Here is a 27899-nt window from a genome sequence, read left to right on the forward strand (position 1 = left end):
TGTGCGTGTGTGTTGATGTGCTGGGTGGTGGTGGTTGGGTAAAAGCGAAAAAGTGAACACAGCGCTCAGTTAGTAAGCTGGCAGTTTTCGTTAAGTAAACAACTCGCTCGGGGTTCGCTCTTTGTGGCCGGATCCGATTCCCTTATGGTGCTGGATCGTTGCCTGCGGAGAAGGTGTGATCGTGTTGTCGTGCTTGGAAGAAGAAAGTTGTCTTCCTTTAAGTGAGTGATTTTATTTTTTAAAGTGAGAAAGTGTTTAATAACAATTGTTAAAGTTAAAAAAAATCGTAAAAGAAAGTCGGGAGAATACTAAAAAAGAGAATCTTGCCGACTGAGTTCGACCAACTCCTCAGCAATATCGGCAGACGGTGTAACTTTAAAACAAAAATTGGTGAATCCATCTATTGGTGTGTGTGTGCATGTGTGCCAGGTTTTCGTGTGTGGGCAACAATTAGTTGCAAATTTTTCGCTAGCCTTGCGGAAACAGGCAACAAACAAACGAAAGGTAGTTTCCTACGGGTAGTTTCCACCCCAAGCTGCTTCACTGCCTACCAACGTGTACGTTTGCAGACTAAGGAATAAAAATAACTTAAGCATAATAATAATCACCGCAAGTGCAACGCCACCCTGGTTTTTTTTGGAAGGGGGAAATCCTAGCCACTGGCTCCGTGAGCTTTTGGGAGAGCAAATTTGGTGGTTGTTGTGGTGTAATAATGTTTGCGCTAGTGTAGCAGCTCAACAAAGTGACGGATTAATAAGTGAAAAAAGTTAGGTGCGATCTTACTCTTCAAACGGTGTGAAACACGATCGCCTAAAAATTTCTACAATACTCATCGGAAGCGAAATCGACTACAGTAAGTAAAGAACTATGTGTAATAGCGCCCAGAAGATTTGAGTAACGATTATACTTAGCCAGTGGTGGGTCAAACTATTTGGAGTCCCCGAGCGGAATGACAGTTGAGGCCCCTTTAATTGTGATATTAGAAGGAAGCAACAGGATTTCCCTAACCGACGAGGCCCCGAGCGGCCGTTCCTTCTCCTCCTAGATTGATCCGCCACTGTACTAAGCTCCACCGAAAAAATTGAATGAAAACCTGATTAAGCCCATCCATTCATCGTTCTGGAAAGGCTTTTCTGCCAACAAATTCTATCCCACCGCAAAACGTGCACTTAGTGTCACATTCTGCAAAACCTACCAAACACTGCCTGATATGTGTTGCGCATCTATCATCAAAACGCTGCTCGCACCTTTGTTTGTTGAGTCCTTCTTTTGCTGAATGCACCTGATCTGCAATTGCACACGTACGACGACGCATTGTGCAGTGTTTTGAGGCAGGGAAAAAACGAGAACAAGACTTGACGCACCTTCGCGATGCACTTTATTGCCAGTATCAGCAGCTGCTGTCGGGGGGTGGGCCTAGAGCCTAGGCAGCTCGGTGCAAGCAACCGGTATCAACTGCAGCAGGATTTGCCTCTTCGGCACGTGTTGCTATCGAGCGCTAGGAGTAGTGGCGCTCGAAGCCGAAGAACCGATTAGCACTTGGAGCACTCCTTTAGCTCGCTCCCTAAATAGTGTAGAACTTAAATCTTGCTGCTACCTGATATCAGTATCAGGAATGGGACAACACAAAAACCAAAAGCCTTCCCTGCACACCCATTGAAGCCCATTTGACACAAAAACAGAACACCACCAAACCGTTTTGTTTGTTTGTTTATAATTTCTTTCCACACTTTAGGTCGGCCCCCGGAAAACGACGCCATTATACGGTTGAGCCGTACAGCAATATTATGCGCTTCACCTCCCGGAGATTATTGCGACCGATGTACACACACACACACCATCCGGCATGTTTGATTTTCTATACCGAAAACAAATATCAATTACCGTGCTGTGTGCATGTCACTAACAAAAAAACAAATGGAAGCATTTTTTCGTGAACATCATTCAGAATCGTTGCTCCAAGAGTCCAAGAGATTTGGGCTGAAAGTATCAGCAGCAACAAGCAATCAAAAAAAAAAAAAAAAAGTCCGTTGATAAGAATCCGTATCATCGCCCGAATGAGAGTGAACGAACTTTGACCAAAGCTGGTACTTTTGTTCCGAAATTGGAAGATTCGAACAAGCTTGTTGAACGTGGTTGATAATGATGTTTCGCACAAGGCGTGTGTCAGCAGCTTCACTGCTGCTTGTGCTACTAGAATCGTTATGAAGATTTTGAGGCGCAAAGTTTCGAGAACATTTTTTTGTTCTTTCGTGGAAGGCATTAGCTCTTAATCGGTTGAAAAAATCCAGTCCCGTCCTGGAAATGTTTTGGTTTAGTGGTGCGAACAGCCCATTTTCTGGCGAGTAAACTTAGACGGCTGGCCAAGCCGGAATTGTTTGCGAGTAATTGTTAAATGTTGGTGATTTGATAGAGTACCAAGGACTAGATTTAATTGCTACTGCTGAAGTTATAATGGTCATTGATTGGTATCGAATTTTCGGAGGAGTATGCAAAATAATTGCCAATTTGATTTGTTTTTTGTTTTTTCTCGAGCAGTTCGATAATGATCTATTTAGAATTTCACTTCTCTTTACATTCTTGTCTAAATGACGAATGTCTTGATTGGGCTCGAATCCCGGCCGGATGATTAGCTTTGCTCTAATGCGTTGCCCTTACTGACTGTGACGTACCATTATTAATCGCTCCAGGACATTAGCGTTGGATACAGGCGCATTTCGCAATACCTGTTGCGACTTAAAGGGGTGTACAAAGTGAATGGATCAAGTTACGACGCCCGCCCTCCCACCCAACATGATGTTGGTAAAAAGATACCTTTTTTTGGCTCGTTTTGATGGACGCGAACAGCCGAGAACGTTGTTTTATCTTATAAAAAGCAAGGAGTAAGATGTGTTCTGATAGCAAAAAAAAAATCTTAAGGATCAAAGTTTGTAGCAATGGTTTTTCAACTGAGTAATAGATTGTTTTTCCCAAACTTTTTCCTTCCAGTGTTGGCGACAACCGCCAACAGTGACATGGCGCCGCCGGACGGGCCCATGCAGTACGACTCGAAATGGTCTCCGATGGTAAGTTTTATAGATTGATTATCGATTTATAGTTAATATTTTAAATTATAGCCTATATGCTGTTACGCCATTAATTGCGATACGACCTAATTCAATTGGCCGTTTGTTGTGTACCTGTACCTGAGGTTAGGAGGACATCTAAGTCACATCACATTTTAAGAATTTTCTGTGCCTCTTCTATCTAAATTTTGTCGCTTGTTGGGAGGTTTAGAGCCAATACGATCCTCATCTGGACACACATACCATAGACTGGACACACCGGCCTCCAAATTTCAGTTATCCCCAGAAATACAGGGGATACCTTGGGAGATCGATATAAAATCTACACTTCGTCGAACAACCATACTTAACTATCATTTTGCACCGATAACACAATTATCCAAAACTGATTAAATGCTTCAGCTACCTCCATTACTTCGCTATAAATCTTCCAAGGCATCATCGTCCAGACCGAGCTAGCTGAATTTGTTTCCCATTCTCGGCCTGACCCGGAATCGGTGTTACATAAATTTTGATTGCATTGTTTGTTTATTTGACAAAATTTATGTACACTTACCAACTCACAACAAACAAACGTTTAAGATTTGCAAACATAACAAAAAAATGAAACCGGCCTGCTACCAGCCATGCTAAGAGTGGAAAGAATCTAACAATCTTACTTTGGAGCGGGCTGTTGTTGGTTGCTCTCAAGTGAGCCGCAACACTGTACTGGTAATAAAAGTGACTAAGGAGGGGTGTTGAACTATCTGGACTTTGGTCAGAATGAAGTAGAATAGCTCTTGGTAGATCTAGACTCTGATGCATTTTATCGGCAGCTTACAAGATATAGTAGATTCCTTTCGAGGAAACATTCCAAATATTTGTTCACCAGCAAAATTCAGGCCCAGGCTTGTTAAGAAGAACAAGCGGATTCTAGTTTTAACGCGAAAATTTCCACCCGTAATCCTTACCAGAGTTCATTGCCTACTTCCTCCCAAAAAAAAAAGCCTGCAAGTCACTTTGCAAACAAAACAAAACTCGAAAGGATTCAAATTCTGATTCTCCCCTAATTAAAGACACATTACCTTATCCGATCGGTTTCGCAATACTTTTCTTTCCCGGGCCAACCAACAAACCCCTTTTGCACACCCGCGGTATCTATTACATGTCCAACCCCCTTTATACCCCGAGGTCTACGGTGGAAACATCCGTTTCCCTAGCTACGCGTTTGATTCCCTTGTTCGGAACGCTCGATTTTAACCAGCCAAAAGATGAAACCGATACTCTCCCGATACAGCTCTCACCGGCACGCGACCCGTACCGTACACGACCCGGAGGGCAAGTATTGCTCTCGGTCCACGGTCGATTGGGCGGAACACGTCTCATTAACCTATTACCGACACTGATTACTGGCGCGAGCAGGGCAAAACCAGGATCGTCTTTCCCCCGACCGTTGTGTGGCTAGATCCGAGCAATTTTTCCCATCGGAAAATTCGCATCCAAAAACGCTCTGGTAGCTCAGAGTGCCCAAAAATGTCCATAGGAAAGCACATTCAGTGTTTTTCGTTCCTTGCGGGGCGATCGGGAGAATTTGACGGGGAAAGCAACGGCAACCGTTTGAAAATGTATAAAAATAACGTCATCTAAATTACATCATTAATTCCCATCAGACAACAATGGCCACCAGCCCCACCAACGCGCGCGTGTGTGAGGGTTGCACGTTGGCGTGAATTTAAGAGACGTGTCACAAGGCGACTGCAAATGGAGGAAAAAACTGCTCCCTCTCGCAACGATCGCTCTATGGTGAAAGTGAACAGAACTAGATCCAATTCTGTGGGGTTTTTTTGGGTGGCTCCCTTCCTCCGCACACCGATAATGCCTTTGCCTTTTTTTACACGCTTTGGCAGAATTATGTGATTCAATGGTATTCAACGATGTTGGGCGTGTGAGACGAACCTGCCGCAAGGAAGGTATGTCGCGCGTGTGGATTAGTTTAAAACCAACCAATGCACAGGTGGCCGCCAGGGGACATGGACCGGAAATTTATAGCAACGAAGAATTATAAGTAAAAGCAAACAAAAAAAAAAACAACCTTTTCCTCCTTTTCTAATGTGTTTCGCTAGGCCTCCTTTGGCTTGTGTGTCCCTGTTTCCCTCATATTTTTGTGCACGCGTGCGGTTCGCATTCGTTCTTCGCGGCTTCTTTTCAAAACAATGTCATTGGGTAACCTAGCGTATAAATATTGGTTTCACCACCCCGACCATCGCTCTCCTGAGGAACGGAGGGCCCCACTAAGTAGGCTAATTCGCCCCTACAATTTTTCCCACCGTTGCCATCCGTGACATCCGCCTGCTTGTGCGGAGCTCAGCTTTGATTGTTTTGCTTTTTCAATCATAATTTCATTTCTGCACAAGCAAGATAGTGTGGGGTGTGTGCTTTTGTTTGTGGTTGAAGCTATTTATTTTCGTTTTTTTTTTGTTTTGTTTAGGTTAGCCCCATAAGTCGTAACACCCGAAAAAAAAGCAAAGGGCCCAAAACATCTAGGTCAGAGGTTAACTATTAATGTCGGTGATGAATTCAGTATGCAATGTCCCTGAATAGTTCTTTAATAGAGGATAGCATGACAATTTATTATTCTTTTAATTTTTATGATAAAATTTTTATGATCATGTTTGGAAGCATTTTTACAACATAAAAGCAGCTTGTGTATGTTTAAGTAGCAAATTTAGCTGATATTATGATTTATAAACGATTTAGCATTTCATTTTTTTTGGTGCTTGAATGATCTTTCCAATTAGATAGCTTGCGGTGATTTTTCCATGCAACGATCCAATAATAAATTTGATTGCAAACTGTCAGTTTAGCAGCTTCAGAGCAGTGTCTTTGGAATATTAAACAATTCTCTGGACAATGCTTTGCTTGACGTAATGGCTTGAATTTTGAAACTCAAAATCGATTGTAATACCATTCGATCTAGAATGACTGTCTTGCCTTAAAAAAAAACATCGCATTTTATCAATCTTTCCTAGGCTTTAACGATCAGTTGATCCTCCGACTTGGCGACAGAGTGATTGGATAAGGTCGTCCGATGGGTTTTGCTCATAAAATTCAGGTATTCCCTACTGAGACTACTCGGAGAATCTTCTCGATCGACGATGCACCTTCAGGCAAGGATATTTTACAATATCCAGGACATTTCACACATTTTTTGGGGGTACTCGAACCCCTCAATCTATGTTTGACATCAAGGAAAAATAAAGCTTTAATTTCTGCTACTGCTGTGAATATCTGCTGCATTAGAAAGATCCTTAAAAAACTGTCGCATTGCCAAATGTTGTGAAATTTTAAGCATTCTTAATCAGTCCTCTGAAAGTGCCTCTTTATATCGAATTATATTGCTCAGGAATATCTTACGAAAAATTCTTTATATCATATCTGCTCCAAGTCAACTAACAGTGCTGTAATGTTATGGCAGTTCCTATTAGACTTCCTACAAAGACAATGGATCGCTAACCAGTCTATTTGGTTTAATTTAACTTTGTCTATTAATTGTGAATAATAATGTTCCATAAGCGGGAAAAGGACAAATTTCATATCCGTTTTTCCTAGAGCAGCAGTACTGACTATGTGAAATTATCATCAGTGATTTTAATTTCATCTGCAAAGTTTACCTAAAATGTGATGGCAATTTGAAATCAATTGATGCCGTTGTCCTAAATAGATGTTATTTTTGTAAAATCATCTAACAAAAACCCCTCTTTTATTTCTTCTCATGCAGCCATTTTTCTAAATCACAAATACACACACACTCTCTCTCTCTCCTTCCTGCCTGATCATTGGCTATTCAATCTTGCTCGAAATGGCCCCTTGATTAGGTACACCGTTTAACGGCAAGTTCAAACGGGTCTGCACCGTTTCGAACGTGTTAGTAAATTGTGCAATTAAGGACCCTCGCCAGCTGCCGGGCAGGGTAAATAAAATTTAGGAAATGATTTACACACCCGCCCAGAAAAAACGCACCACTTTGGCTTTTCACTGCTTTAATAAAACTCTACCGGTTTCCCCATCACGCGCTGATTCTTCCTCACTAAAGAAGCGGCCATAAATTTTCTTCGAGCTGTTGGAGGGGAAGAAAAACCACCACCACAGCGTGGAAAACAGCGTGTGCGCTTGCTCTACAGGACTGCGAAATGGCGATATCCGTCCACGTGCAGAAGAAAGGAGCGCTAGCATTAACTGGCCACCACCACCACCACTACACTGTGGGTCAGTAAATTGGGGACAAAGTTTACGACCGCGGGCATTTGCTTTTGTGTGCCCTTCCCTCGGGAACTGTGTGTGTATATGTGGTTGACAAATTATTTGCCGCACTAAAAACCGTTGTCACTCTGCGATTACTGCCTTCGGTGTCGGGGGTCATAATTTATGCTCATTTCGCCGGCAGGGTAGAAACGAGCGAAAATTTAATTCTAAACACATGTAAAACATGCACGTTTAACACCATTTCATAAAGCCTCATCATGTTGTTGGTAGGAAAAAATGGGCAAAAAAAGAAAAAGCATTTTCTCCCCGACGGGGAATCGAACCCCGGTCTCCCGCGTGACAGGCGGGGATACTGACCACTATACTATCGAGGAAGTCGAGAGAGGAGGCGTTCATAGCGGTACAGATGGTTTCGTGCTTGTTGCGTACTGAACATTTTAAGTTTGTTGGAATGCGAACTTTTAAGTAATTATTAACTTATCGAAATTCTTATTAGTTAATAATTCTTATTTTTAAAAGAAAATATACAATGAAGAAGAAATCGATGCTGTTTCTTGTACGGAATTGTAGCTCCGGTATGGGTTGATACGAAACCAGTTATTTGACGGGCTCCAACTGGTGGGAGATAAACATCAAAATTCTCCCATTATCCCAACTTCATCAACTTTCATTTTGGGGCGTGTATCTTGAGATTTCATTTTGTGTACCATTTTTACCTTTCCACCATTTTATTGAAAGGCATGGATGCATTTTCTCTTTACTTTTCAGACGTATTGCGATGCTCTACTTACAAAGGCTTTGTTGCTCGTATCCCAAGAAAATAAGTCAGATTCTTTAATTGCAATGGCTTTTTTTCTTCAATTTTAATGTCTTAATCGTTATTTTTCGTCTTATGCATCAGGGATTGCTTTTAAAAATGCGTCTAGTTTTGTTACACTTGTAAAAAACCTAATGGAATTCAAATATTCATGCTGGGCTCCTGTTACAGCTCCTGTTTGAGCTCCTGTTACAAAAAAAATGCATTAAACGTTTAAGAATTTTTTAATGTAACTTCACACAAAACTATGGTCACAACATCGAGTAGCACAACCAGTATCAAGCCTTGAACATTTCTATTAAAAGGCAATGAAATTCTCATTGCAGAACCAAAGGTTCGGTTGTTCGGCTACGTTGTGATCCGGCGTCGGCAAGGCAAGGCCGGTACAAGAGGCCGGTGTTTTGATAAATCGGTGCAGCTAAAATTAACACCCACACCCGTCCCATGCTTCCAAAAACCGGGAAGTTTGCGCCACCACTCGCAACAGCAACATCCGAAGACGAAGATGTCATCGGACACAATGTAAATGAGCCAAACGACAGCTATTAGTTCGCTGTCAGGCACCTTGGGCCACGCGTTTTCGGTCGTCGTTTGCCACACGTTTTCTCGCTCTTTCTCTCACCGTTTTGCCCTTCTCGCAAGCCATCTCAAGAGCCATTGGAAAACGATCCGTCTGCACGGGTTTTCGGAAGTGAAGCGAACTCTCTAAATGCCTTCCGGAACACGGCCCCTGATGGTGGTGTTGCATTTCCCACTCGCACTTGAGTAATTATCCCCGGCACGGGACAGGGGTAGGGCCGGTGGGAAAATTGTAGAACAAAAAAAAAGGTCACCGTTCACTGCTCCATTAGTTGTGATTCAATCAAGCTGAAAGACGCATACCGAACGGTTTTCCCTGGGTGGACGCGAACGTCGTGACAGGAGAGGCTCTCAAAGTGGTGTCCGATCGGCCGACGGGCAACATTAGACTGCCATTTATATTCGCCCAAAAGCCGGGCGCTGTTGTTGTCGCCTATTCGGCTTTCGCAAGGACCCCGCTGCACTGGGTCGTAGCATCGGTCACCGTTCTCAAGTGGCGACCCGCTTTAACACGGGGTCGTATGCGCCGCTCGGCGTAACTTTACAGCTGTTCCGAATATTTCAATTAGAATACCACTTCTTGGAGGAGGAGACACACACACGCACATAGAAGTTACACCAACGACCAAACAAAAAAAAATGGTCCGAATGTTTGCTCCCTTTCCAACCCGCCCGCCGGCATGGCATTTTTCCGAATCGCTTACACCTACACATTAAAAATAGCGATCTCTGCTGGCCCCGCGATGAGAGCTCCATCCAAGCATCATCCGCGACTTCTTCTTGGCATTTTTGTCCCCCATTTTCGGTCTGTGTGTGTTGGTTTTTTTTGTTCCTATTTTATCATCCAACAAAAGTGTGTAATTTTTCGTGGTTCACTGGACAAGCACACGATCAAGCGACACGGGCGTGACAAGCCGAACGACGCCAGAAACAAGAAGGAAAATCTGGCGCGGGAGAGAAGACGGTGGTGGTGCGTTGGTTCATCGCTGACAATCATCATCCGCGACATGATCGGGGGTGTCGTAAAATATGAAGTGATAATGTTTTCCATAACCTTGTCATACAAGGATACATTCTTGTGTAGCCTTTCCATCATGGGTTTGCCGTGGAAGAGCCGTGATCGATTAATGGAGCTAGGGGTTTGGTTGTTCACGAGCTTGGCGATGAGTGTAGAACATACGGAAATCGTGTAGTTTTAAGCTAGAGACAGTAAGAGAAGGGTGTCCTGAATTGATTTGAATATAATTTATTGGTTTTTATGTTTCCAGAGTTAGTGGAAGAGATTTTAATCGAGATCGTAGAGATACTACAGAGTTCTAACCTGAGTTTTGTTCCGATTTTTGGAATTTCACGAGTTTTGAGACTCCGATTTCTGTCATTAATTTTCTTACTGTACTTTATTTAAGGACTTTTAAGGTAAATATGTATTTACTTAAAGGTCGAATTTTCCACTCATTGAAAGAATATGTTTAAATCAGCTCTCTAGGCAAACAGCTTCAGCTTGTGATCAAAATTCTAGACCGAGACGGATGTTAATATAAGCAAACATAGCAGATGCTTCAGGCCACGAGCTTTCAAGGGACTCCAAGAGGTATCTTCCTGTAAGCTGGCACTAGAACCTTGCTGGTGCTTCGTGCACTTAGAGGGCTCCGAACTCCACAAGAGATTTCATATAATATCTCCTCTTAACCTCTAACTCTTTCCTAGTCAGCAGATTCGACGAGTTAGGGGCATTCGCCTATCACTTTGCCTAGGGTTTCCAAGGAACTTGACCCGTTATTGATATGCCATGATATGTTGATGGGAATATTCAGAGCTGTTTATCTTAATTTTCTAATGTTTATCAGTATGCTAAGTGCAATTTGAACTAAATAAAACACAACGAGCTTGACAAAGCATGTCCCAGGTTAAATAGGTTATATCAGGTTCTGAAGGACCTCTCTTAAGAAATCACGCCACAGATAATGGGTCACAAGGATTATTTGTAAAAAGTATCTTGATAAACACGATCAAAAGTCACTGCAAAAATCAAAACTGTGACACTGTTCAATTTGGAATACCATTTTTACATCGAATCCACAGCATAATGCATCCATAAAAAGAAGTTATGATGTATCAAATTTCTCACAAATGCTCTCTAAACGATCTTCCCGTGAAACATCATCCTAAACACATGATCTGTTTATTTTATCGCTCCTGTCATCACTTGCAATAATGATGTTTCCCTGTTCAATGCTCAATTTATGACGCCGTCGCGCACTAAAGTAATCCCAAATTTTTATGATCCTATCATAAAACGCGAATGGTATTTTCGTCACCGGCTTCCATCATAATAGCGCCCATAAATCAATACACTCTTGCGGACCTCCGAATGCAGCTCCCTAACCTTTTTTTCTACTGCATCCAAATTAAAATAATCCACCAGAGCAACTTTAGCATTCGTCTATTGCCTTCGCCCGGTACTAGCAAACGATGATGGAAATACGATCGTGGCGCGGGTCCTGTGTTGCTACCAGTTAATTTTCAACAAATTAAAAAGTATTAAAATACACCCATTCACACGCACGCGTTTCTGCGGGCGGGCATAAAATAAATAGATTGTCATAAAATTATCACCACCTTCGGTGGGGGGGGGGGGGGGTGGGGGGGGGAGAGCACTCTGGCGCCTGGTAGGGTCGTAATCGCTTGTGTGAAGGTGTGAACAACGTTCTTTTATTAATGTACCTGTCGTTGTTGAGAATATGAGAAATTATCTCGTGTAATTGGAATTGGACGTAAGCAAATGATGAACATTCTTTAGCAAATTATCATAGCGATCATGTCTCATCGTGGTTGTTGAGGTTCTAATGAGCTATTTTTGCCTCACAGCGCACATCAAACCAACCGAAAAAGTTATTAGCATTCTACTTCAAGAATGTATATAAAAATTGCTCTCATCTTCAACTACAACCTGTCGTTTTTCTTTAGCAGTTCGCACAATCTCGCGTACTCTACCGGCAAGCGTTCGGCACACAGAAGCCACATTTGTCATCGATTACCATTCCGCGATGACAATTGTTTGTTATTTTTACCCGTACCCATGAATCATAAAGCGTTGCGCTCCGTAAAGCCACAGCCACAAGCGAAAAACCCTGAAGACGAGAAATGCAACAGAAATTCTTAGCGTTTCCTTTGCCCATCCGCATGTTCCGAATCTGGCGCATCTGCCCGAACCAGCCCGCATGTGGACATCATCGACTGGCAGCACAGGGATTAGGGCGGAAATGTAAATCCCACCGAAGAGAAGAGACACACAAACTCTAGAGATTCCAACGCCTGTCAGCTACTGAGGTCGCTGCGAGGTTTTGTCGTTGTGGTCGCCGGGTTTACCTTGGGATGTTGGGAGACCTCTTCGAATATTGGTTGAATCGAAACCTGCCAGCACGTCCAAAGTGCGCAGCTGTGATGATCATGTTTTTGAATTACAGAATTGCATTCTATCTCAAATTTCTTGCTGCGTATCGATTATCGTTCGAGTTCAAACACCCGTCTACTGACCTTCGCGTAGAATCTAGCGAACAAAAGGGGCAGGGGAGGAAAAAGTCAATTTGTCGCCAATTTGACACGCTCTAGAAAAACGTTCCACTGCGTTCAGAGGAGTGTGTTACGAAGGCATCGACACCATTTGCCAGCCATAAGCCGGTATCCGATAACTTGGATTGGAGGATCGAGGTTGCCTGCCTGCGCGCAGCATGGAAGGGTAAGTGCAGGCGCAATGCGTCATGTGCATTCGATTACTATCAGCGAAACACATCTCTTGCTGCCGCGAACTACTGTGCACGATCGATTCGTTGCCACCGTTGCGATAAGAAATTGCGCAGAATAGACGGAATTTGTGGAAGGAGAGCAAACTGCAACTGCGCCGTGGCGTTGCAGGCAGCTTAGAAGCTGCTGATGACTGATAGAGGCATGTGTGTGTGTGTGTGTGTGTGTGTGCTGTGATGGTGTGGTACTGGGTCCAGAGGTTTTCTGCTACGACCTCGACCGAAGAATTGGAAAAAAATCTATTAGCGAGCTTTGCGAATTAAATAATGGCACAATTCTGTACGCATTTCCGCCCTAAGCCCGGAACGCTGTAAAGTGGTTAGGAAAAGTCAGATTTTTTGCATCAAAAACCTGTGAGTTCCATTTCCAAAAAGCGAGAGAGAAAAGAAAAATGCGCCCCACAGCGTGTTTGTTTGACGCACCACCCGGCAGGAAAGTGCAAACGGGGATAATTTACGAAGTCAGCCGGTTGTTTGGTAGTTGTTTACAGTATAAACATCAAATTAAAAATTTCGATTCGCCACCGAAAATGCATCCCGCTCAGCAGGCGTTGAGGGTGGAAGCAGCAGCCAGCAGGAAACGGTGTAAGCTTCGTGCACGCAAATCGTGCAATGTCAAATATGCTAAACAAAAAATATGCCCTGACCCGGGGTTTGCTCACCATGTCAATGTCGGTTGGACGAGTGCTGCAAAACTGTAACAGCATAATGAACTGGTCTGGGTCCTGCGGGTTCCGCCGCCCCCCTAGTCGACCACAGCGCTCGGAGTCATTTAGGCGCAAGATTTATGGCGTTGCTTTGCTCTCTTAAATTAGAAATTGTACAACAAAATGGTCATAAAAATTTGTGTGACTAGACTAGCTGGTACGGAAGTTAACCACCCTTGTTTATGTTTCCTTGTTTTCGCTTTTTTTCGAGCTCACATTTTGTTCTCACCGCCCATGTGAGAAGGTGTAAAAAAACATACACAAAAAACTTCGGTCAGAAGGTCACGTGGATGCTGCTCCTAATGCTAGCCACTCCGAAAGGGCAACAAGACCAATAAAGCAAATGTCAAGCAAGGAGAAGCTGGTTGAGATGTTTCGCCTCCGTTTGTTATCAATCTAAATTATTTGACTGATACAAATGTAAATATTTTCGTTCGCTGCAACCGTTTAAACGGTGTTGACCGCGCTACGTGTTAGCGGTTGTAATTTAGTGACAGTCGATGAAATGTGCTGACACTGTTGGTCAGCATTTTGCATGTGGAGGTAGAGGACTCGTCCTTTGTGATCTGTCATATTGCTGTTTTGGTTTCTAAAATATATTATAAATTAATTATATTAAATATATTGTGAGTATTAATTTAATTTTAATCTTTCAAGTAAGAGTTTTTGCTCATATCTTCTGTTTTGTGCTTCGTTCATCTTCAGCCTTGATATTCTAAAGAAATTCGTTCAAAATAACCAGCCATTGAACCAGGCACGATTGAGATAAAAAAAAACGAAGCAGACTTTTCACCAACATTCCCGCACCGAATGTAGAATCATGATCGTACGATCGTAGAAAAAAAAATGGACGGAAGTTTTTGTCCGATGAACGTCAACGCAACCAACAACGCAGGATCCGCCATTAATCACGACCTAATGGATCAAAACCATGCTCGAGCAATTTATTCGTTCGGACGGAATGCTTGCATTCGTGTCGAACTGTCTGTAACACACTGCATTTGATGGGAGTGTGAATGGCATGTGTGCGCGTTTGAAGAGATACTAAAAATTGAGACACACGAACCCTCCCCGCGATTCTGAAATTTTAGAGGGTATGGGCCAAGTTTTTTAACAACGAAATCGTGTTTCTCTGACTAATAAAGCGACTATATGATAGAGTAACGGATGAGGAAACAATGGTAGGTATTGCTAGAATATGCAAGTGTTCGTAATTTTTTTTTTAATAAATAGCTGTGCAATGTAGAATAAATTATAGAATTAAAAACTAGTTGAACCACTCATTCAACATTTATTATAACATCCAAAAACGAAACAGAGAGTTCAAACGAAACACTTCTAATTAGGCGTATAGTGCTTGTTCTCTGTACTTGACATTGGAGCATTCGTTGTAGGCAGCAGAAATGAAGGCGTCTTAATCGTTCGCCTCTAGCTCGATTCTAGCTTACACACAACTTTCCATCTCTATTTTCCTGGAATGGAAGAACTCGTGGCAAACAGCAAATGATGCTGATTCCATCCCCACCACTTTGTGGCGCGTGCGAGAAAATTCCGCAGAATTGTTGTTATCTGGCGCCCAGCGATCGTATCCGGTTGTAGTTGCGTTCTCTCCTTACATGACTTCATCGTGCTGTGGCCCGATTTCGCCTTCCAATGGCTGTGTGATCTTCGTGAGAAAATCAGGACATTATGGTCCTTCCGCGGCTCGAAGTAATCGCTCGAAGGTATGGTTTTTTTTTCAGGAAACCCATCGATCAGCTTGTCGTACCTAGATGACCTAGAAACGGGAAGAGTAAGTTTTATCTGCCCGTTGACACAGCATCGGCTGGGAATGATCGTGTGGTATAAAAATATAAGAGTGCGAAAATGGTTCAAGGAGTGCGCGCCACCGTACCGGCGCACCGGGGGTGTACGCTTTATCGGGAATGTGTCGCACATATTTTTAATTGCGGAATAATTGTTTATCTCGCAAAGAAATGCCTTGACTGTGGAAGGTGTTTTCGAGCTGCAGTTCCTTTTTTTCGCTGTGAGTTATTTCAAGAAGCTAGCAAACGCAATTAAAAATGCATTTTTGCAGCATTAAGAGCGGTTTTTTTTCCCACTTAAGACGCTTTTAAAACTCGCTATACAGCTTCAATGTAAAATTGATCGAATCAACCAATCTCAAATTTCACTGTGCATCGCAATGCGTGCAAAGGGCACCGAAAATCCTATGAAGCAAGCAAAACACTTCACCCGATGAATGAACTTCCGTGAAGGAGCGTGCCTTTTCGACCATTTTCCAGACGACGAAGCGCGTCACAACAGCACCAGTACCAGCCTGCAGTGTTGCACCGTGCTAGGCGTTTGTTATGAGTTCGACAGCCACACAACACTGAGGTGGGGGTGTCTTGGTGGCTTGCCTTCCACAGCTGGACCGAGATGATAGACGTAATACGCTTTTTTGCCGGTGCGAGATCTTCAATTCGCATTCGTTCCTTTCTTTTTCTCCTGCCAGTTCGCACTAAATCGTGTGTTGTCACGTAATCACGTTGGCTGGCTGGCCCCACGTTGAGCTCCATGCTCTTCCGGAGGAAACAGATCTGGCCGCCTTAGCATCAAGCGAGCACGAAATAAAAACAGCAAGATGGACAAACAAAAAAAGGTCGGAAATCCCAAATCCGATCGTGCACAGCTCACCGTAGTGACTTCGTCCCAAGTCATTGCCTCGTGCAGTGCATCCCGAGCCGAGTAGTGCAAAAAGTGACGGTTCAGATTATAGGGGCAGAAGCGTGGTGAGCGGGCGTAAGACCGAGGCGATCCGTACTGATTCGACCGCAGTGACCGACCGCGAGCCAACCAGCAATCCCCCGATGGCACGTAATGGCCTCGCCGATTGGGAGTGATTTATGGCGCGTAATTAAATCACTTCTCCCGTGCCCGTCGGCTCGGGATGTGTCTTGTGTTTGGGGGCAACAAAACAGTATTGATTCCTCTCTTTTCCGTCTTACATTTTCAGCTGCGCCCAAGGTAGATTTCGCCCACCGCAGCGCACTCGGTGCCATTTTGTTTTGTTTTGTTTTTTTTTCGTTGGGCACACACTGCACTTGCCGTGTTTACTATTGCACCATCGTCATGTCTAGCGCGCAAGGCGGCCATTGTTGATGGCGAGTGCATAATACGATGAGGGCGAACTGTTTGGGGATATGAACTCCCATGACATGCCAATTGCAGTGCTTTTCATTGGAAATTTTTGAATATGAGAGAAAATTGAGTGCTTTTTTGGACGCTAACTATGATGTCATGAAGTTCTTTTGAGGTTATATTTTTATGAGGTCCTAACCATCGTCTTTTGTACAGTAGAAATATTGTAGCGTTATAAACTTATTTGTCGAAGGCATTTGATTTATGCATGCCCTGCATTTTAATCCTGAGTGAGAAACTAAGCAATAGTTTGCCACAACTAGTTAAAATCCCTAAAGTTGTCCCACCTCTAGCCCTCTATTTCCTATAAAGAATTTGAGGAAAACTGAGGCACTTTCGACTGGTGGCTTTATTGTTGTAAAACTTCGATCCAAGATTCAGAGTAGTTGTCTTAACGACGAAGCATCTCCTAAGAAAAATGGTACACAAACGGTTCCATACCAGACTCGTCATCTAAGACAAAGTCGTCCATGTAACAATCACTCAGAATGAGCAGTTGACAACGCAAGTGGCAATTTTTTTTCACCTCCAAGATTTTTTTTTCACCTCTGAGCTGAGTCTCCTCTAGCAACTCGTCTGTGCAAGGACCTCTAGAAGTTTTTTTTATAAGATCTCTGTCTATCTGAGGACCTTATCCTGTTATTCTATCAAGTCCTTATTAAGCCGGAGAAGCAACTGATCGTCGAGACCTAGGAAGAGCCGTAACATGCAAAACATATTTTCGTAGATCGCGTCTTGGATGCTGAACTCGTTGAGCTCATTTGTGGTAGTTTTACATTGTTTTATAACCAAAGTTAGTCTAGTTTTTATGCATAACTATAGTAAAATTACAATTTATTCAAAATGCTGTTGTATTTTATTCCAGAATATCATCACGATGCCGACCAAGATCAAGCAGGAGGGCTTCAACGTATTAAGTCACCTAGGTACGTACTGCATATCTCTCACACAAACCGTGGTTTTGTAAGACCATTGGAACGGGTTTATGATAACACCCGTTTACGTTCCCATTCAACCACTGGCCGGTCAAGTTCGTAACTAGGTTTCTCGGACAGTTCTCCCTGACGTATCGCCGCCGACTTAACTCTATCTGTAAAGCAGCTCCCCACTAGAAAAAGGACACCAACAGCCTGTCTTACCATCGATTGGTGAGGGCCGCCATGCAAATGGGCATAGAAGAATTGCCATTGACACTAGTAACGGACTAAGTGGAGCAGCATCATCGTTCCATCCAGGCCGGCCCTATCCATTCGCGTCGCCGTTGCCACTGAACGATGCTATCAGTCTGCACTGACCCGGCATGACCTTTTTTCAATCGCTTATCAACACGTACGTTCGGCTGACGTTTTTTCCCCCCTCTGCCGGCGGATGAGCCACCGATCGAAGCCCTCGATGAGGCCTGGGGCTGGTTGCGTAAAACCTTTTGATGAAACCTTTTGCCTCAGCATGAGTGCTGCATCTTGACAGTGTACAGGCTCGGGGTGTGCAGCCGTGTACGCTCGTGCAGCCACATGTCCGTAACGCGATAGGACAACCGGTGAAGGATAGGGAAAGGGAAACCCCATGGCTAAGACGGTTGGCAGCATCTTGCGAGTGGGGTGCGCCTCATCTCTCGGTTCATCAGCACCTCGTGGCTGACAGAGCGATATTACGCTCTTGCAGAACCTTGATAACACCTTTTATGTAGAGTGTGGTGTATTTTTGGGATTATTTTAACCGTAACTGGTAGTTGATACTACTCGTCATTGTTCGCCATGTTTCTGTACTGTAATCTCCCGCACACACACACACACACACACTAATAATGCACTGATTTCAGACGTTTACCACCCGCTTGCAGTATCGTTACCAGCGTACGAGCAGGTGAAGTCTTCATCGCCCTCCTCCCTTCAGCAACTGCCGACCGTGATCGAGCGGCTGCACGAGGAAACCGGAGGCTCTCCCGATCACCAACACCAACACCACGCACAGCAACAACATCAGCAGCAGCAGCAGCAACAGCAGCAACAGCAGCAGCAACAGCAACAACACCAACTTCATCATAATATAGGTTCGCTGGCCCTATCTTCCAAGGCACCCACCCAACAAGGCAATCCGGACGATCTGCCAAGCAATAGCTTAGTATCAGACGATCTACACGGTGGCCAGATACCGACGACGCTGCCCCAACCGAACTCCACCAACAATACTAACAACAACAACAATAGTCATACGCCCAATCAGAACCAATCGACCAGCAATCAGAGCTCCACAAACGCAACCACCACCAATGGAGCCGGATCGGCGGTCAGCAACAGCAGTACTAACAATAGCAGCAGGTCAGTAGAGATGTGGAGCATCTCGACCGTTTAGTGTCTCATATTAACAGTGCACGACATCTTCAGTCTTTCCACGTACGATTGCAGCTCCACCACAAGTCCCACCGGCAGCCGGAACTCGAACGTCAAGCCACCGTACAGCTACGTGGCCTTAATAGCGATGGCGATACAGGTAAGTTTAGCGGATTAGTGCTAGCAGCAGTAGGATAATGTAAAGCTCTCAGCCTACTGTAAATGATGTACGATCAAGTAAGGGATCGTGTGCCAACAGCCGAACTGATGCACACAATTAATCTTGGCGTTAAAGGCTCTCACGCGTGGCGTCAGATTGACAAATTTTCTTCCAACACACTGTGCTGCTGCATATGATGGATAGTATGCGCTTCGATAATATGCAACGGAACAATTCTCGTCTTGCAAACAGAGATCGGCGCAGATTTGACTGCCTCTTATAAAGCCTGGCGCATATACAGAGCTGACTGGGTAGGCCCCGCTAGAACACCGGCGATCGCAATACGTCTTCAGAATCTTTCGTAAGACGTGAAACGTCAACCATCTATCCCCAGCATCCATTACCATTATTTCTCGACTCTCACTCTCGGTCTCGCTTCGGTCACACGGTTATCCGTGTTAGGCACTGTACCGGTGGTCCTTTCACATCCCAGCGTTTCTGTTCCCCGTAAGCGGGCGAATGGTCCAATCAACCTGTTTGAGTGATGGAGGTGACACAAATTATATCTTCAGCAGAAAAGCAGGAACCTCGCACGGTTCCTCGCCTTTACGGCTTCCGAGACGCGGTACACAATTTATAAATCGCAGTTTAATCCAACGCCCGCGTCTTGGCTGAGGTCCCTCGCCAAACATCTCTAGGCTGGGGTGGAGATGGATCGTCGGATCAAATTCTTTGCCGAATGTGGGAGGTTCGGGCTATGAGGGGAAAATGAGCACGATTATTAACGCATCGAAGTTTATATTTAATCATCAAATGTCGCCGCATCAGATCTTTTACCCTTGGAGCGGGGACGCGTGTGACGCGTTCTGCCGTGCCCGGAGGTTGCCTGTGTGTAGGAGGAAGGTTATGTGCGAGAGTAACCAAACACGAGAAGCTGTAGTAAATTGTGCTACTTTATGATAAAGTTTAGGGACGATCCTCGTTAGAGTTGGCTATCTAAATTATTGCAACTCGGCTTAAATAATTTAGCAGTTTAGAGTTGGAAACAAGTCTTCAAAGCATATGCCCATTCAATTGAAGAGCTTCATCCTCATCAATATCTTCATTAGGTGCCAGAAATAGTAGCCCAAGAATATTAGTTCCAAAGAATTCAATAGTGGACTCTTGAGCACACTGTTAAAAATCCGTAGAACTTATTGTAACACGTGGAAGCTGCCTACTTATCAGCCCTTTTCTTCCCCACCCGGCTCATTCTCTTCTCTCGCCCGCTTATCTGTCCTTCTGACCAGAGCTCACAGATGAAGCGCGCGACGTTGAGTGAAATCTACGGTTACATCACCTCCCGGTTTCCGTACTACGAGAAGAACAAGAAAGGCTGGCAGAACTCGATTCGTCACAATCTCAGCCTGAACGAGTGCTTCGTGAAGATTCCGCGCGAAGGTGGTGGCGAACGGAAGGGCAACTACTGGACGCTGGACCCACAGTACGAGGACATGTTCGAGAACGGCAACTACAAGCGTCGCCGGCGGATGAAGCGCCCGTACCGGACGGGCCATTACTCGAAAATGTTCGGCGATTCGTACGTGACCAATCCGGGCAACTTTGGTCATCGACCGGTCTTTGCACAGAATCCCTATCAGACGTATCCACGATACGATGCCGGGTTAGTGTAGCGTTCAGTGTGGGACATTGACGGTGCGATTCGTTACAAATGAGTTCTTTTTCTTTTGGCCCCCCCATCCACAGTGCACCCTGGATGCCGACGACACAGCTCAGCAGCTACACGTCATGTTCTAGCCGACCGAACTACTCTTACTCAACACCGGTAAGCGAAGCGATCAAACTCTTTCCGTACCCGAGATCGTATGTCAACCTTTCTTTATCTAGTATAATTTTTCACAGCTCCAGCAAACGGTACAGCCTGTCACGATCAACACGTACGGATCGCTGTCGAACAATTTGGGTAGGTTCAGTTTGGAAAACCTTGGCGAAACTTTGGGGCTAATTGTCCGTACCTTTTTTTTCCATTCGCCAGATACTTTCGCCGTTTCGGGCAGTACAACACCTCCATGCGCACGTCGGTTTGAGCCACACTATCCCTACTGGGACACGACCTGTAAGTACTCTACCTTAGCCGATGTACTCTCCCTGATCAATAGGAAGTGAAAAATATGTCTTCTCCTTTGCATTCTTTTCTCGCTCATCAATAACAGTGCCACTTCCGGTAGTGAAAGACGAACCCTCGAATCAGATGAGCGTTAGCTCGTCCCAACAGAACACCTACCAGAAGACTTACCTATCCCAACCATAACGGCTAATGGATGGCGGCGGTGACCAGGCGGCGGATGGAGTGCCGGCCGGATCCGAATCGAGCGGTGACAGCTTCATGCGAAATCTGTGGCAACTGTCATCCTACCACCGGCGGCGTTTGCTGCTGAGCGAAACGTTGGAGAGCTTCTAAAGCAACGTAATTGAAATCGATCGATCGTGATCGTGATGAGGCGCAAATCAACTAAGTAAGCAGCTAAGTAATGTATTCGATCGATGTTTGCTATGTACATTTGCCCTTACTTTAGGCTAGCCTTGTTTGTTTGTTAAAAAGGGGATTCAAAGGGACAGCAAAGTGTTTCACAGGAAGTGGTTTTGAGGCTTTTTTTATTTATTAAATAACGCAAGAAGCTAGAGAGAGCAGAGGAGGCTTATCGGTTACTCAAACGAGGATAAACCGATCACGTGACGAGGATTGTGGACAGGATTGGAGCTCAAGGAAGTATAAAATTTACCGTCCAAAATTACTAATGCTTGATCGAAATTGGAGTGTACCAGGTCTTTTCACCACGGGGGGAGGGAGTTTAAGCACGCTAGGCACATACATTCATAGTAATAGCATCGTTAGGTTCTTTCTACTGTACAGACATCAATGTGAACGTTAAATAAAGCATAATGTATAGTAAAATACTGTCAAACAAAAAAAGAAAAACCAGCGTCTTTGCTTCATTTCGTTGGAAGGAACTGTCCTTGACTTTAAGCAATTCATCTCACGCCTCCACCCTTCACGCAACGCTCGCAAAGGTGTAACGAATATTTCAATTGGCGTCGGCCGCTGTACGGGCGATTAATTTCCGTAGAAATGATTATTAATCATAAAGCTGTCGGCCTAGCTGTCGTCGGCAATTTTTGTCATACTTTCCCATCTTCTTCACATCACATCACGTCCACCGTCTTCGCAAGGATCACATATCCGTTGCGCTGCTTCCGAATGCTGCCAGCTCCCGACAGGATCGCCAAGATCACCCAACGACGCCGTCTTCGCGCAAACGGGGCTGCGCAAACGTAAGCGTAACTTTTGCAAGTAGCGATGAAATGAGAACTGGCTGCCCTGCCAGTTCCATTATTCCCGCCGTAGCCTCCTTCTTGTACATCTCATCCCAGGCAAGGGTTCGCGTTCAGGGATTCGGAGATGAAAAATTGCTATTTAAGCGCTTTTGATCGTGACTGCGAGCGATCGTGTTGGAACGCACGGCTGTGTACACTTGATGCAGCCAATTGACACCTCCACCTCACACACCACCCTGGCACGCTGGGCAAAAAAAAAACCCAATCGATCGTGTTCGCTTCCCGCAAGCGGCAGTGAGCATAATATTTATGACGATCGTCAAGCCCCGCGCGAGACGACTCGTCGCAATTGGACACCGGAGCCACAGGAAGGAGGGGGCATGCAACTGCTGCTACTGACTGCTGCATAATGCACCGAGGATGCTGTTTGGACGGATTCATGCTTAAGTCATGATTTATGCGCAAATGGGCGCTTTTTTCTTCTTCTTCTTCCACTCTCCCTGGTGGATCAAGTTTCACCTACCGGGTAGATTTTCGAATGACCCTTTCGCGATGAAGACGTCAGTAAACGTGTATGTGTGTGGTGCGTGAAATAATTTTATTTCGCTCCATCTTCACACGGAAAAACCCTCGGCCCATCGGGTTGCCGTCGGTGGAAGCAGCTAATGAATCTTTGCAGCTGAACTAATTTATCAATTAGGCAGCAAAGATATTTCACACCATCATTGCCAAGAATCATTGTTGCAAGTGTGAATGCGATTGATGCATCCCCTTTCATTACACTGTTTTTCCTCGGCAAGGGTGGGGAAATTTATTAATGGTTTTTTTTTTCTTGAGTGAAGAAAGCGATTAGTATAAATATTGATAATAGCTTTTTAAACATCGTAAAAAAGGGTAGCAACAGCTTTCTTTGGTTGTTTTTGGCCTCTACTTGGAATTTGGAAAAATTTATTTGTTCTTCTGGGAAGCCTTTTTCATTAAAATAATTGAGTAAATAAATTACACAAAATTAGCATGACAAAATTTAAACCTAAATTGGTGCACTAGTTAGAAAAGACCTTTAAAATATTCGACCTTAGAGCAAAGGCCTGATATTTTATATTCTCATACAACCTTTTATGCTATTTTAATTAAATGAATTTATTTAATTGTTTAAATATATTTTTCCATTTATTATAAAATTTTCCCAAATCCTTGCCAACTCAAATGTTTTTTTTTATTGAGAGCATAAATAAATAAAATTGAAAATAAAAAATAAAATTTTACTAAAATTTAAAAAATTACATGCAATGCCAAAGATTGAGAAAGATTTTAATTAAAGTTTTAAAAAAATTAAAGAATTCAAAGAGCTAACTCAAATTCAAAATACTGTCATAATGATGTTCTTTTAAACTTTAAAGTCTTTATAAGTCATCAAGCACGGTCCAACAAAGGGTACTTATACACTTATTAGTGTTTTATAAAAGAATTCCACAAAATAACTATACCACCGCCACCAGGAGCACTTTATCTACAAAATCCCCAATGTAAAAAAATACACTCTGACAGCGGTGGGATTCGAACCCACGCCATTTCTGACTGGTGCCTAAAACCAGCGCCTTAGACCGCTCGGCCACGCTGCCCTCCGGGACTGCGCAGAATTTGTTACCACACACATCATTGCCTGTCGGGCGACGTGCCATGATTGTAGAACGATTCTTACGCAATTGCACTGTTATCACCTGTTGATGTGCTTCGCGTAGAGAGTCAGTACTCGGTTGTCTATTTTTATATTAAAAATATGTGAAAAATATCATAAAAATATTTTAAAATAAAATGAATATGTTTTTTTGTAGGCAAACACAGGACAGAACGAAAAGACAGCATGCAGTGTACCGAGATTAATACCACTGTCCAAAGTGAAACATCTCTAATTAAGCCTCATCATACATATTGTTTTCGGGAAAAGTTTTCCTTCCTCTACCGGAAATGAGCTCAACTCGAAACCGTCGGCATGTGTTTCTCCATTAGTCACAAGCTTCTGAGGTGGATTTCGGTGCTCTTCTGTCCTTGTTGATCTAACCCATAATCACACCCATATCGCAGCAAGGTTCTTGCCTCTCCACTGCTGAGCCTTCTCTTGAACGTCTTTCGAGTGTTTTTTTTCTCTTTCAACCCCGTGCCACCGTTCGTATTAACCCTCGCATGATGGATGACAATGTGACAAATATTTAATAATATTTAAGTTGTTTGGTATTTTTGGTACCCTCTCGAAGCAGCAAAAGCAAAATAAACAAATTAGCTTTCGTTCCCCCTTTCGTTGCACCATTCGGTTCGGTGCATTTCTTCAGGTTCATTTCTGGCCCGTCGCCGTAGCGTTGTGCCGTGTGCGTTCAAGGGCAGTTGCCCGGTGTTTCAGTGTGTACCGCTGAAGATGAATTATCGGCACCACCAGAGGAGCTCACGCATCTCAGGACTCGCCGCCTTCCCAAAGCTACTAAACAACACAGCTCTCGGAGCAATTTTCCCTGGGGGAAAGTCACCCAAATGGATCTCCATCATGAGAGCGCAGAACGCCAGCGGGCGAATGATGTACGATGCACTTTGGACTGCATCGAACGACGGAACAAAAAGACACTTTTTTCCTTTTCCGCCAACGGCCGCCCGTCCAGTGACGACAGCGTTTAACGCGCCCGAACACGTGTTTTCATAAATGCATGTAATTTATTTTCGTCCACTGCGTTTCGAGGCTAATGTTGCCAAGCGTAGCACCACACCGAAACGGAACTGGGTGGGAAATATGGTCGTGTGGAATAACGGGCGTGTTTTTGGTTTGAGTAGCATTTTTTTTCAGTCCAAAAATGGGAAACGGTTTTCCCGCGCAGAATATTAAAGCCTGAAGGCCATTCGGTGCCAAGCCCTGATTACACCTGAATATTTGGAAGGGTAAAGGGCTTGTTATGGTCTTTATCGTTGAAAACTTGCCGAAGACAGTCGTCTTTTACTACTTCAGGTACAACAAAAACTGATAAAATACTTATATTTAAGAAAATCATTTTAGGCTATTTTAGGTGAGATTTTTAACACTTTTCTTTGCTATTTTCGAGTTCGTTCCGGATATTTTCGACAATTTCCCCTGTGTGTTTTGAATCTGTATAACAGTATATTGACGAGGTTTTAAATGTGTTTAGGTTCATTGTAAGGTTTGATTTAAGATATTAATCAAGTGCAATTTTTTAAGTAAAAATTTATATTTTCCTGGTTATTCTTGAGCTTTTTAAAGATTTTCGTAGCAATTTCGAATTCATAGCAAATTTTTTTGACTGTTCCTCGTATGGTTTATGAATCTGTATCGCAATATATAGACCTAAGGTTCGACTTTAACTATCTTCAAAAAAAAATATATATATAAAATATTGAGCTAAAGATTTTTTAAAATTCTTGACGATTTATTACAACTGCATTTGAATCCATCTCTTCATGTCCTTGTTTCAAAACTAGGCTGAATTATGTGTAAAACCGTTGAACGACGGATAATATTGTTCTCCGCTATTGTAATGGTTTTAAAAATCATTCAAAAATACAAGTAGGTTAAGACAACTTTTTTGAACGTAAAAATATTTTTGATGTAGTTAAGTAAACGGTTTTAGCTCCTTGCCATACTGTTTTTACGGGAAAGACAAGATTTTTTTCATATTTTTATTTTTAGTATTTATGATATCTGTATACACATCTTTATGATATGTATTCATACCAATACTTTATTAAAAAAAGGCATTTTTGATAACCTTCAAATGATGTATTTGTATAGGATATGCATCACCCACAAGCTGTGATAGAAATTGATAAGCAAAGCAAAAATATGGAAAATATCGGACATACATTGCTTTACATGGGTATAGAAGATCGAAAACTTTGTGCAAAAATAAGGCAATCTGTTTTTCAGAAAGATGAAATGTAACAGAATTTTGAAAAAATAAAACAAAATTTATCCCACGGCCCAAGTCATCTAGGAACACTACCTGACAAACAGCTGCAGAAGCGCTCAAAAATACTAAGTAAAAATATGACAAATGAAAAGAACAATAATTCAGTCATCGCAGCATCAAGAAGACTGACACACTTTGTCCACAAAAAATCACATAATACATTAATACTTTCGCCCCGCATTTTATTAGCTGCCTGCGCCTACAGCAGTCAATACCCAACTGCCAGCCAGCAACGTGATCTTGACCGATCGAGGCCGGTCGGTAAATGTCCGGGTGAAGTTGAGAAATGGGGTGGAGGGGAGGAAGAAAAACTGCGACACGAGTTGTACAATGATACGATGATAACCTTTTCACTGGAAAGCTTCAATCTGGGGAGCACATCTCTAAAGGAGGCCCCTCCGTTACCGTTCGGAACCGGATGGATGCCCGCCCGTGGACTTCGCCGATCCGGACGTCACTAATGGCGTTGGGTGGCTCCATTTGCTTAGATTCCGAGCTGCAAGGCGCGGAGTGAGACTGATAAGCTGGCGAAGTTTTGGCCGCCTGCATGAATGTAAGCATTTATCGCACCGACACTTCGGGGTTTTTACTTTGCTAGAACTGATGCTCTATTTCTGAGGCAAGTTTATGTAACAGGATGAAGTACCTTAAAGGATGCATTGCATCATGTTTTCTAAAACCTAGTACAAAACAAGAAAAAAATTTTATTCACTTGTTATACAAATACCTACTTAGACAAGAGCAAGCTAATTGTGTGTTTTCCTTGAACGCGCTCACAGCGGAGCTAATTAAAATAATTACTCGATCACTCCGCTCACTAGCGATGTGCCAATGTAAATCATATCAAATCGCAACAATCGGACTGCCGCAACGACGACACAGCAGTGTTTTGAAAAAAAGGATACCGGAAACCCAACTCAGTGCTTCGACTTACTACCATCAACAAATCAGTCATCGTGAAGGTTGCGTGCATTTAATTACCCTCGTCGAGCGAGTGAGCTTGTGGGAAGCCATAGAGGGAAGAAAGGAAAGGCAGTAAATGCTCCTTGAACCGTGTGCTGCAAATGCGTTTTCTACGCCCGCCATCTAATCTACAGATGCAATCAAGCTTACAAAACATCGCATCGAATCTCGCTTGGCGATCGTTACCAGCGTGTCCTGGATCGATCAAAACAAGTGCACTGCCGCCAATAGACCAAGACCAAGATTCGCATTGAACCAGTGCAAGCGTATCCCTTAGAAAAGTAGTGAAAATTATAAGAAAAAAAGAAAATAAATTGCTAGGAAGAAGAAAATACTTTACTGATAACAAACACTGGCAGCTAGATGAGGCAGCAGCAGCAGGCATATGATAAGACGTATGGACACGAGATGAAGATTGTTTGATTTATGGTTAACTCGATTAGATCTGATAAAGCCGTTTGACGTGCGGTCGCTGAAGGGTAAATCGACCATCCTTCTGAGGTTCATTAACTAAGAATTTCAAAATAACGAACTCTTCTAACCGAATCCTTGAACCTAGCACGCTGAAATCATTCTTGATAAATCGTATGTTTTCATCCAGTTAGAAAAGGTTTCTTAAATATCACTTAATTTATACTGGTACCGGGTCTATTTGGGTCCCCCAATGTGGGAGCCTAAACGAGTATTATGTGCTGTGTCGTTCAGTGTCATTTTCATGACATGTCCACCGGCGTCTGAGCGTGTCT

The 27899-nt window shown here is 43.5% G+C and overlaps 1 protein-coding gene and 2 non-coding genes across 8 annotated transcripts; 1 reads left to right on the forward strand and 2 right to left on the reverse strand.

Moving 5' to 3' along the window:
• The first annotated feature begins 55 nt into the window (after positions 1–55).
• LOC118512479 (forkhead box protein D5-like) lies at positions 56–21866 on the forward strand. Of its 6 annotated transcripts, none has more exons than XM_036056970.1 (10): positions 56–853; positions 2989–3065; positions 17262–17322; positions 18216–18714; positions 18781–18886; positions 20176–20549; positions 20633–20711; positions 20789–20849; positions 20922–21002; positions 21100–21866. In XM_036056970.1, coding segments are annotated over exons 1-10 (1437 nt in total). In that variant the 5' UTR covers positions 56–852; the 3' UTR covers positions 21198–21866. The 6 variants fall into 6 exon arrangements, with proteins under 6 accessions (XP_035912863.1, XP_035912864.1, XP_035912866.1 ...); XM_036056971.1 differs by having other exon boundaries at positions 18802–18886; positions 20774–20849; XM_036056973.1 differs by having other exon boundaries at positions 18802–18886.
• Trnad-guc lies at positions 7610–7681 on the reverse strand. The gene has a single exon. It is a non-coding gene; the product is annotated as a tRNA-Asp (tRNA).
• Positions 21867–23764: 1898 nt separating the features above from the next.
• Positions 23765–23844, reverse strand: Trnal-uag. Its single transcript has one exon. It is a non-coding gene; the product is annotated as a tRNA-Leu (tRNA).
• Positions 23845–27899: the final 4055 nt, after the last annotated feature.

Source organism: Anopheles stephensi, chromosome 3 (genome assembly GCF_013141755.1).
Source record: "Anopheles stephensi strain Indian chromosome 3, UCI_ANSTEP_V1.0, whole genome shotgun sequence".
NCBI classification, from domain to species: domain Eukaryota; kingdom Metazoa; phylum Arthropoda; class Insecta; order Diptera; family Culicidae; genus Anopheles; species Anopheles stephensi.

Excerpts from the sequence above, each read along its gene's own strand:
- LOC118512479 (XM_036056969.1), top strand. Across the intron at positions 17,323-18,215 it reads CAACGTATTAAGTCACCTAG|ACGTTTACCACCCGCTTGCA; the intron begins GTACGTACTGCA and ends CACTGATTTCAG. Across the intron at positions 18,887-20,175 it reads TAATAGCGATGGCGATACAG|AGCTCACAGATGAAGCGCGC; the intron begins GTAAGTTTAGCG and ends CCTTCTGACCAG.